The sequence below is a fragment of the Lithobates pipiens genome, unplaced genomic scaffold, assembly GCF_037356315.1.
Source record: "Lithobates pipiens isolate NorthernLeopardFrog02 unplaced genomic scaffold, aLitPip1_a1.2 Scaffold_19, whole genome shotgun sequence".
NCBI lineage: Eukaryota > Metazoa > Chordata > Amphibia > Anura > Ranidae > Lithobates > Lithobates pipiens.
In genome coordinates this window covers 530,367,651-530,379,766 of record NW_027507764.1, presented here as the reverse complement: position 1 = coordinate 530,379,766, position 12,116 = coordinate 530,367,651, and the positions used below count along the sequence as shown (strand labels likewise).

The 12,116-nt window shown below is 48.4% G+C and overlaps 1 protein-coding gene across 2 annotated transcripts in view; it reads right to left on the bottom strand.

Annotated features, from left to right (window-relative positions):
• LOC143997540 (uncharacterized) overlaps positions 1–12,116 on the bottom strand; it is a 306,212-nt gene that overhangs the window by 134,983 nt on the left and 159,113 nt on the right. For both annotated transcript variants that reach the window (XM_077493202.1, XM_077493203.1), the window contains exon 3: positions 5,841–5,925. In XM_077493202.1, coding sequence (XP_077349328.1) covers positions 5,841–5,925 — 85 coding nt within the window. The remainder of the gene's footprint in view (positions 1–5,840; positions 5,926–12,116) is intronic.

The following is a 12,116-nucleotide window of genomic DNA, read 5'->3' as shown; positions in this document are numbered from 1 at the left end:
AGAGCCTTCTGCCAAGTTTCTGGCGGAACTACGTGTTGCAGTTTAGATGACCAGTATGCAGTGCGTGCGGGGTCAACTTCTGGGTCTGGTGAGGTGAGTATTCTGTAGATGAGTGAAATGCCTCCCTTTTTTTGAGTTTTATTCCCAAAAAACTGTAGTAGGGGATCCTTGAGTGGGTTCTTGGAGGAAAGAGGGAGATTTGCTAGGATGGACCTGATCCGGAGATATAAGAAGAATGTTGTGGAGGGGACATGATAGTTGTGTTGTAGTTGGGAGAAGGATAGGAGAGTTGTTGAGGAAAATAATGTGTTCAGATTAGTGACCCCAGCTGCGACCCAGACCCCTATGGGGAGATCAGGGGAGAATACTTGGAGGGCTTCTAGGGGGACCAGTGGGAGAAGCGCCAGGGAGACATGAGCAGTGTTTTGAAAGTATGTTTGCCATACTCTAAGGGATGCGTTAATTGAGTCAAGTGGGTAACGAGAAGGTTTAAAGCGCAACCAGATAGCTGTCAAAATATTCACTGGGTCTGTCATTAAGGTAGCAAGTTCTATTTGCTTCCAAGTCGGTTGTAGGTCTGAGGACCACCATGTTTTGAGTTGATCTAGTAAGACAGCTCGGTAATATGCTTTGAGATTAGGGGCCCCCATGCCACCAAAGCGAGTGGGTGTCAGGAGGATATTATTTCTAATTCTCGGGTGTTTGTGCTGCCAAATGAAAGCATTAAGTATCCCTTGGAGCTTTTTAAGATGGGCTTGTAGGGGCGGGAGGGGGATGGAACGGAAAAAGTAGAGAATATGGGGGAGTAGATACATTTTGGTTTGTGCAATTCTACCTGCCCAGGAAGCCGGTGTAGTCAGTAGGTCTTTGGCTAGGCGGTGAAGTTTGCCCAGTAGAGTTTCAAGATTGGTTCTTACCAAAATGGAGCTGGGGTATGTCAGTTGTATACCTAAGTACGGGAGGAAAGAGTTGGTGGCCCACATGAAAGAGGTCTTCGCTGAAATCTGGGACACGGTGTGTGGGTCTAGGCCAAGATTCAGCATTAAAGATTTGGAATGGTTAACTTTGTACATTGAAACAGCGCTGAAGGAGTCCAACGTGCGTTGAACCTCAGAGAGTGAGGTAAGTGGGTCGGTGAGGGCAATGATAACATCATCGGCGTAGAGGCCAATTTTGTGTTCTGTGTCTGCCACCGTGATGCCTTTAATTTGGGGGTTTTGTCTGATAGTCTGCGCTAAGGGCTCCATTACCAGGGCAAATATCAGTGGGGACAAAGGGCATCCTTGGCGGGTGCCATTGGTGATTTGAAAAGGGTTCGATATTATGCCCGAGGTCCACACACTAGGGTGCGTGTAGAGTCCCAGAATGGCTGACAGGAAGGAGCCTGAAAGCCCTACCTTGCGGAGGACTGCCTCCATATAGGGCCAGGAGACTCGATCGAACGCCTTCTCCGCGTCCAGAGAGAGGAAGAGAGAAGGCGTTCGCTTACATTCGACCCATTGAATCAGGTCGATAAACCGTCTGGTTCCATCTGCTGTCTGCCTTCCCGGGACGAAGCCCACTTGATCGCGATGTATTAGGTCTGGGAGAATTACGGCCAGTCGCTGGGCTAGAAGTTTGGCATAAAGTTTGGTGTCTGTGTTGAGGAGTGATATGGGACGGTAGTTCGCTGGGCTATCAGGAGGTTTCCCTGGCTTAGGGATAGTGACTACAAGTGCTTCTAGGGATTCCTTGGGGATCTGTCCAGTGCTCGCAAATTGGTTATAGGTTTTGCAGAGATAGGGTACGATGATGTCAGCATATTTCTTATAGTACTCGTTGGTAATGCCATCTGGGCCCGGGGCTTTATGTAGGGGGAGCTTCTTAATGAGAGAATGGATTTCTTCAGGGAGGAAGGGGGCCGATAAGGAGTCTAGTTGTTCAGGGGTGATCGTAGGGAGCGATATAGACGCTAGGAAATTAGCTATATCGGCTTGGGAAGGTGGGGGGGAGGGGTCGGTGGTGTTGAGGTTATAAAGAGCATGATAGAAGCTGCTAAATTCGTTACCAATATCGAGGGGATTAGTAATACGTGTTTTATTGGAGGTTGTCAGAAAGGAGATTTTTTTGTGAGTGAGTTGTCGTTTCAGCTGCTTGGCCATAAATGCGGTCGGTTTGTTCGCTGAGGAGTAGGATTGTAGCTTAAGGCGTTTTATATAGTATTCAAATTTCATGTGAAGGTGTTCACTAAGTTTAGCCCTAAGGTTTTTTAAGTCAGCGGAGATCATGTCCGAAGGGGAGGATTTGTTTATGGCTTCCAAGGTTCGAATCTGTTGGAGCATGGTAACCGTGGTGGCCGCACGGGCCTTTTTTTGCTGCGCACCCAACTTGATAAAAAGGCCGCGTAGGCAAGCTTTATGGGCATTCCAGATGACAGCGTGGTCATCAACGGAATTGTCATTGGATTGGAAGTAGGAGAGGATTTCTGCATGTATTTGGGAGGCAAGTTTAGGGTCATTAAGGAGGGATGAATTCAATCTCCAGAGAGTGTGCCTGGGTGACTGTGATAGCGGGGCTAGTTTAATAGTGACAGGGGCGTGGTCGGACCACGAGATAAGTCCTATACTTGATTCAGAAATTGACTGTAATACGTGTTTATCTGTGATAATCAGGTCTATTCTGGAGTAGGACTGATGGGGGGGAAAAAAAGGTGTAATCTCTTTCTGAGCCGTGCATGCACCTCCATGAGTCATAAAGGTCTTCGCGGGCAAGCATAGCTGCTAGGGCAGAGGGTCTATGCTTGGCGTGTGAAGTTGAGTCCAGTGCGGGGTCAGAGAGACCGTTAAAGTCTCCACATACGATTAATGGCGACGATCTGTACGGAGCTAGTTTGGCCATAAGGGTAGTAAAGAATTTCTTTTGTGCAACATGAGGAGCATATACATTGACAATGGTTAGAGGACGGGTATTGACTGTGGACGATAGAATTATATATCTCCCCTCTGCATCCTTCTCGAATTGGTGTAGCTCAAAGTCTACCGAGGCGCTGACAGCTACCATCACCCCCCTCTGTTTCCGTGAAGCATTCGCAAAGAAGGTGTGAGGGTAGCGTCTGTTAGAACATTTGGGGGGATCAGTTTGTGTGAAATGAGTCTCTTGAACACAGAGGATGTCAGAGTGGAGATTAGACGCCTCTCTCCAGAGGAGGCTACGCTTAAATGGGGAATTTAGGCCCTTGGCATTGATAGTGGAGATCGTGAGGGCCATGCCTATAGGGAGACAATGGAAAGGGGAGACTCAGAAAGAGATTACTGTAGCAAACACAAATGAAGAAAAGGCAATACAGTAAGTATCAAGTGCGTGCTGTGAAAACAGGATTTGCAAACCTCTAATAGAAAACAGAAAACAAAAAACCGGATGAACATAAAACAAGAGATCAGGGATGTTAAGGGGGTAAACCGTACGAATACGGGTATCTGTTCGTGTGCCTAGCACACTCTAATCTGGGGGGTGTAAAGAGGAAGGGTGCACCAACAAACAAACAGTAACGTTGTTCAAGTTCAAAGAAACTAAAGCAAACAGTAGTAATTTCGTATACTTGCAAGAGTCAGTCCGTCCATAACGGGGAGATCCATGTTCGGACCGGAGTGTACCGCGGAGTTAGGTTTCGCGCTCTCTTCGTGAAGTAGTATCTTTTCCAGCAGGGAGTGAAGAAAGATGCTCATTAGTGCGGCGGGTGTCTCTCGGGGGCAGCGGGAGGAAACCCCAGTTGGTTAATTTCTTATAGCCATCCTTGGGGTTGAGGATGGGGATCACTTGCTGCTGATAGCTCACCAGTAGTTTCGTGGGGAAGCCCCACCTGTAGGCGATCTTTTTTTGTTGCAGGATGGATGTGACTGGAGAGAAAGTTCTGCGAAGTTCCATCGTGGCCGGGGAGAGGTCTGTGAACAGTTTGACATCGTTGTAGGGAGGGGGTAGAGACTTTGATAATCTGGTAGTGGCAAGGATCTGTTCCTTAATATGAAAAAAATGGATGCGCGCTAGTATGTCTCTGGGGACGTCATCAGGCAGATGAGTGGGTTTAGAAAGTCTGTGGGCCCGGTCAATTAAAATGTCAGTGTTGCTCAGATGAGGCACCAGTGTGGTGAATAGTTGCTGTAGGTATGGAATAATGTCCGGTGGCTTAACGGATTCCGGAACCCCTCTGAATTTAATATTATTGCGCCTGGCGCGATCTTCCAAGTCCGCCATTTTTAACTTTAGACGGTGAATTTCTGCGGAGTGATGGTCATGTGCATCCAAAAGTTCATTGTGAGCTTTAGAGTAGTCTTGCAACGTCTCCTCGATGGTATCTGTTCTCTCCTCCAGACAATCCACTCTGTCGTGTATCTGGGACAACGAGAATTGCAGTTCTCTGTGGAGATCTGTTTGGAGGGTGAGCAGCATGGTTTTTAACGTGGCTTCTGAAACTGGGTTATCTGATACTGGGACTGCCGCAAGAGAGGGGGTTCGGTCTGCATTCTGTCCACCCGCTACAACTGCAGACCAGAGCTGCTTCTTCGCGTGAGGTTCCTTGCCTGGGGATTGTGCAGGGGAAGAGGCCAATCTCTTACCTCTATCAGCGTGAGGTGTGCCCTGCGGCATAGGTGGTGGTGGGAGGGTGTCCATCTCGGTCCCTTGGAGAGTGATGCTTTCCCCTTCTGCATGACGAGGACGCGGTTGCCCATTGGAGCGTTGAGGGCTGGGAGAGGACCTGCGAGAGCTCCCAGAGCCGGCGCCATCTTGGGCCTCCTGCATGGTGGCGGATGTGTAATAATGAGTGAGGCGGCGCGGCGCAGGGAGTTTCTGTCGCTTCTTCGACATGCCCCAGAGTCCGGATGTGTTTCCCAGTCAAGGCGGTATGCCTATTCGGGGTGTATAGTAGCTGTGAGTAGCTCGTCTCCCCGCTATGGAATGGAGGTGATGACTCAGGCGGGCATCTCAATTAGGGGCTAGCCATGCCCCTGAGTTAGTATGAATTAAGTTTGAAGTAAGGCCCACACCCTGCGGAGTTGTGGCAATATGGGCTATGAGGAACAAGGTGTAGCAGGGTGTAGCAAGATGGCCACTAGGCTCCAGTGTAGGCCGAAGCCAGGGCCTTGCTGGGAGAGTGCTTCCAGTGATGAGGTGTGCCTGGTGGGGTGGGATACAGGTGGCAATGACTCAGTTCTTAGGGATCTGTGGGGATGTCCCAGCAGGGTTAGCAGGGTCTTGAGGAAGTGGGATGAGGAGGAGAGACTTGGAGGGGAGCAGGCAGCTAAAAGTTCTGGATCAGTGCAATTATCCCCACAGGGGACTCACCAGGCCGGATGGATGTGGAGTTGAGGATCCCAGGAGCTTCCCACATGCAGCGGGTGTAGCGGTGCGGCGGAGGGGTGCGTTCGATCCGGCGGCGGATCCGGACGTCCCGCAGGAAAGTCCGGGGATTCTAGAGGCCTAGTAAGCCGCAAAATGGCGTCCGGCGAGGCGGCCTCCAGCGGCCGAAACGGGCGGAATCCTGCAGTGCACGGGAGGATGAGGACATCCAAAAGCAGCCCAGCTGGTGGGGATCCTTGTGAGGAACAGGGTGAGGCAGTTTTCGGGCACTTAGGGCACTCTGGAGCTGAGGATGGCAGTAGATAAGTATAGGCCCGGCGGAGCTGTGCTGAAAAGCGTCCGTCCTCGGTTCCGGCCGGCCACGCCCCCCCGTAATGGCTAATGGAGCCTTTTAATGCTAGTTTACATGTTAATGATTGAATAAACCATAAAATGTTTATATCAGCAACTAGGCAGCTACAGTTTCCACAATCTGAAATGCAGGCAGATTTTACTTGGTTACTCACATGCGGTAATAACTATAGGATCTTCTTCCTGCTTAATGTGCGTGTCTCCCTCCTGCTTAATATTCACAATGCACTGATCTTCAATCTGAGCACAAATAAAACAAAAAAAGGAACATTAAACTGTATTTTTTGTATACATACAGTGCCTTGCGAAAGTATTCGGCCCCCTTGAACTTTTCAACCTTTTGCCACATTTCAGGCTTCAAACATAAAGATATAAAATTTTAATTTTTTGTGAAGAATCACCAACAAGTGGGACACAATTGTCAAGTGGAACGAAATCTATTGGATAAATTTAAATTTTTTAGCAAATAAAAAACTGAAAAGTGGTGCATGAAAAATTATTCGGCCCCTTTACTTTCAGTGCAGCAAACTCACTCCAGAAGTTCTGCGAGGATCTCTGAATGATCCAATGTTGTCCTAAATGACTGATGGTGATAAATAGAATCCACCTGTGTGTAATCAAGTCTCTGTATAAATGCACCTGCTCTGTGATAGTCTCAGGGTTCTGTTGAAAGCGCAGAGAGCATCATAAAGACCAAGGAACACACAAGGCAGGTCTGTTGTACTGTTGTGGAGAAGTTTAAAGCCGGATTTGGATACAAAAAGATTTCCCAAGCTTTAAACATCCCAAGGAGCACTGTGCAAGCGATCATTTTGAAATGGAAGGAGTATCAGACCACTGCAAATCTACCAAGACCTGGCCGTCCCTCTAAACTTTCAGCTCAGACAAGAAGAAGACTGATCAGAGATGCAGCCAAGAGACCCATGATCACTCTGGATGAACTGCAGAGAACTACAGCTGAGGTGGGAGAGTCTGTCCATAGGACAACAATCAGTCGTACACTGCACAAATCTGGCCTTTATGGAAGAGTGGCAAGAAGAAAGCCATTTCTCAAAGATATCCATAAAAAGTCTCATCTAAAGTTTGCCACAAGCCACCTGGGAGACACACCAAACATGTGGAAGAAGGTGCTCTGGTCAGATGAAACCAAAATCGAACTTTTTGCCCACAATACAAAACTATATTTTTGGCGTAAAAGCAACACAGCTCATCACCCTCCCCACTGTCAAACATGGTGGTGGCAGCATCATGGTTTGGGCCTGCTTTTCTTCAGCAGGGACAGGGAAGATGGTTAAAATTGAGGTGAAGATGGATGCAGCCAAATACAGGACCATTCTGGATGAAAACCTGTTGGAGTCTGCAAAAGACCTGAAACTGGGACGGAGATTTATCTTCCAACAAGACAATGATCCCAAACATACAGCAAAATCTACAAAGGAATGGTTCACAAATAAACGTATCCAGGTGTTTAGAATGGCCAAGTCAAAGTCCAGACCTGAATCCAATCGAGAATCTATGGAAAGAGCTGAAAACTGCTGTTCACAAACGCTCTCCATCCAACCTCACTGAGCTCGAGCTGTTTTGCAAGGAAGAATGGGCAAGAATTTCAGTCTCTCGATGTGCAAAACTGATAGAGACATACCCCAAGAGACTTGCAGCTGTAATCGCAGCAAAAGGTGGCTCTACATAGTATTAACGCAAGGGGGCCGAATAATTTTGCACGCCCCACTTTTCATTTTTTTATTAGTTAAAAAAGTTTCAAAAATCCAATAGATTTCGTTCCACTTCACAATTGTGTCCCGCTTGTTGGTGATTCTTCACAAAAAAGAAAAATTTTATATTTTTATGTTTGAAGCCTGAAATGTGGCAAAAGGTTGAAAAGTTCAAGGGGGCCAAATACTTTCGCAAGGCACTGTACAGTATCCCACAAAAGTGAATACACCCCTAATATTTTTGCAAATATTTTATCATATCTTTCATGTGACAACACTGAAGAAATTACACTTTGCTACAATGTAAAGCAGTGAGTATACATCTTGCATAACAGTGTAAATTTGCTGTCCCCTCAAAAGAACTCAACACAGCCATTATTGCAGGGCTTGACAAATTTGCTTAGAATCTAGGAGCCAGCTGAAAGAGTTAGGAGACAGTTATTTAAATCCTCTGCCCAGCGCCCAGAATTGCATGTCTGGGGCATCGGACAATAAGAATTGCTCATGCCTGATGCCAAGAGAAAAAGACAATATAAAAAAAAAAAAAAAAAAAAAAAAAAAAAAAAATCAACTTTTGTTTTGTTATAAGTTTTTGCAAATACGTTTTTTTCTCCTTCACTGATGTGCTTTGATAGGCAGCACTGATGGGGCGGCATTGAGGTTGGAACTGATGGGCACTGGCAGGTGGCATTGATGGGCACCAATAGGCAGCACCGAGGTGCCACTAATGGGAACTGGCAGGTGGCACTGATGGGCAGCATTGGCAGGTGGCACTAACTGGCATTGGCGGGCGGCACTGGATTGCACTGGCAGGTTGCACTGCTTGGCACTGGCAGGTGGCACCAACTGGCAGGTGGCACTAATTGGCATTGGCAGGTGGCACGTGGCAATGGGTGGCACTGGCTGGCATTGGCAGGTGGCACAGATTGGCAAGTGGCACTGGATTGCACTGGCAGGTGGCACTAACTGGAACTGGATAGCACTGGCAGGTGGCACTTACAAGTGGCACTAACTGGCATTGACAGGTGGCACTGAATGGCACTGGCAGATAGCACTGGCAGATGGCATTGGCATGTGGCACTAATTGGCACTGGCAGGTGGCGCTGGATGGCACGTGGCATTGACAGATGGCATTGGCAGGTGGCACTAAATGGCATTGGCAGGTAGCACTGGATGGCACTAGGGGCAGGTGGCACTGGCAGATGGCACTAACTGGCACTGGCAGGTGGCACTAACTGGCATGTGGCACGGACACTGTCAGGTGGCACTGATTGGCACTGGCAGGTGACACTGTCAGGTGGCACGTGGCACTAACTGGCATTGGCAGGTGGCAATAACTGGCACTGGCAGGTGGCATGTGGCACTAACTGGCAGGTGGCACGTGGCAGTAACTGGCATTGGCAGGTGGCAATAACTGGCACTGGCAGGTGGCAACTGGCAGGTGGCACTGACAGATGGCATTGGCAGGTGGCACTAACTGGCATTGGCAGGTGGCATTGGATTGCACTGGCAGGTGGCGCTAACTGGCGGATGGCACTAGCAAATGGCATTGGCAGGTGGCACTGGATTGCACTGGCAGGTGGCAATGGTTGGCACGTGGCACTGACAGGTTGGCACTGATTGGCAATTGGCACTGGATTGCACTGGCACGTGGCACTGCCACTGATTGGCAAGTGACACTAACTGGCATTGGCAGGTGGCATTGGATTGCACTGGCAGGTGGCAGTGGCAGGTGGCACTAACTGGCAGATGACACTGGCAAATGGCATTGGCAGGTGGCACTGGATTGCACTGGCAGGTGGCAATGGTTAGCACGTGGCACTGACATAGGTTGGCACTGATTGGCAATTGGCACTGGCAGGTGGCACTGTCATTGGCAGGTGGCACTGGATGGTACTGGCAGGTAGCACTGGCAGGTTTCACAGCCAATAGTGTAACAGTGAAACTGAATGCTCCCTGCAGTGCTGCACTGTGTGAAACTGTATGGAGAGAGAGGAGCTGACACATTCAGCGCGATGTCAGAGGTGAGCGGGATCCAGCAGCTATCCAGCCAATGATTGGGCTGCTAAAGAAAGGGGAGTGACCACATACACGTATTGGCCCGCCCAGATCCCATCCCATTGGCTAATGTTGGAAAGCTGGGTCCCGCCCACCCCGTCATTCAGCCTAAATTTTGACAGCTCCTCTCTACACACAGTTTCACACACTGCAGTGCTGCTCTCCCAACAGTGTGTGGAGAAGGGAGGAGGATGTCAGAGGCTGCTGAGCCGCTCTCTTCCTGCTCCATCCCGACTACCAGAGGCACCAGACACAGAGCAACAGAGGCACCTGTCCATGAAAAAAAACCCAGGCGCCAGGGCACAATTTCTAGTCGCAACTTGGAGCCGGGGATTTGTCGTGCCCTGCATTAAATGTCTAAACCGCTGGCAATAAAAGGGAGTTCACCCCCAAGTGAAAATGTCGAAATTGGGCCCAATTAGCCATTTTTTCCTCCCCGGTGTCATGCGACTTATAAGGTCTCATGGGGGTGTGAATGGGGAGCAGGTGTGTTAAAGTTATTAACGTTATCACTCTCACTCTCATATACTGGTCACTGGAAGTTCAACATAGCACCACATGGCAAAGATCTCTTAGAGGATCTAAAAAAATAAAAAAGAATTGTTGCTCTACATGAAGATGACCTAGGCCAGTGATGGCGAACCTTTTTGAGCCCGAGTGCCCAAACTGCAACACAAAACCAACGTATTCATTTCAAAGTGCCAACATATACAGAACTTGATGAGCATGTGCTGTGATGTCTGGGGGTGAACATGGGACACATCAGAAACCGTTGTGCATTCACTATGTAGTCATAGTGTTTTGTACAAGAAGATCTAAAACTAGAACTCATTTTGACAAAAGTTACATTTTTTGGCAGCTGTCCTAGCATTGTGCAATCAAATTCCAGGATCACTATTCTACTAACTATATATTAATATTCAATACAGTCAAGTTGCATGGCAGGTGCACTTTAAATGACTAGTTGTTCAGTAGAAGCAGCGGCTGGATGATAAAGAAATCCTGTTACAGGGGTGACATGCAACCAGCAACTCTCCAGCTGCAGCAGAACTTCCAGTCCCCCCCCCCCCCCATGCCCTGCTGGCACACATTATGCACTGTTTGGTTGCCAAGGTATGTTGAGATCTGTAGTTCTACTCCAGCTGAAGACGTACTGGTTGCTCTGCATTGCTGTAGCAGAAGACTACTTCAAAAATCTCTCATTCCTGACTATGTTCACAGTCCTAGATGTCCAGGAAACCTCCTTCAGAACGGAAACACTCAAGGACAACTGTAGCAATAATGCTTTACCAATGCAGTTCACTCCATAATGCTGTGCAGTTCATTGCATGTCAAATGCAAACTCCCAGCAGCTCTACACTTCTTCCCTGTATAATGCCAGTGATTCTGGACTGTCTGTCATGTGACTTGTGTCATGAAATACAGGGGGGTGGCAGGGACAAAAACGATATGTATTTACATCTCACTGTACTGCAGTGGTCTTTGCTAAATCTAGCAGGCTTTCCCAGCCAGATAAACCTAAATAGCCAACACAAAGTATCATCAAAGCTCATATCCTACAGAAAATTCTTCCAACAGTTTTGCTAGAGAGTAACACAGACAGCATATACATGACATTATTCTGACCCTTCCATGTTTTGTGGCAATCTTGGGAACAAGAAAAAAAAATAAAGGTCCCCAAGAGATAGAATATATTTGAAGAGGCACAGAAACCGTGTACACAGCTAAAGACATTTATTCCCCACACAGCATGTACACTTACTTTAACAACGCTTGCCACAGCACTCCAATAATACACCCATCAGCCGACTCAGTTCCCGGGCTCAAGAACGGCCTGTGATTGGGCATCTTCCCCACCACATGTTCTGCCTGCCATCCAACCCAGAGTGACTCTTCATCCAGTCCACACCCATCCTAGACACAGCCCCCCATTGGCTCAATCCCCACCACATGTTCCACCTGCCATCCAACCCAGAGCAGCCCTTCATCTCATCCACGCCCATCCTAGACACATCACCCCTGCCCCAGAGACTTGTGGGAAATGTAGTTCTATGGGGAGGGGAGCTGTGCATGAAATACACCTCCGTACAGGTTTTTCTCACATGCCCACAGAGAGGGCTTGGCGTGCCGACTGTGGCACGCGTGCCATAGGTTCGCCATCACTGACCTAGGCTATAATAAGATTGCCAAGACCCTGAAACTGAGCAGCGGCACGGTGGCCAAGACCATACAGCAGTTTAAACAGGACAGGTTTTCCACTCAGAACAGGCTTCACTACATTTGACCAAACAAGTGCATGTGTTCTCCAGAGGTTGCCTTTGGGAAATAGATGTATGAGTGCTGCCAGCATTGCTACAGAGGTTGAGGGGGTGGGGGTCAATACTCAGACCATATGCCGCAGACAGCATCAAATTGGTCTGCATGGCTGCTGTCCCAGAAGGAAGCCTATTCTAAAGATGATGATTCACAAGAAAGCCCGCACACAGTTTGCTGAAGTCAAGCAGACTAAAGACACGGATTACTGGAACCATGTCCTGTGGTCTGATGAGACCAAGATGAACTTATTTGGTTCAGATGGTGTCAAGCGTTTGTGGTGGCAATCAGGTGTCGTACATGCATGGTGGTGGGAGTGTCAAGGTCTGGGTCTGCATGAGTGCTGCT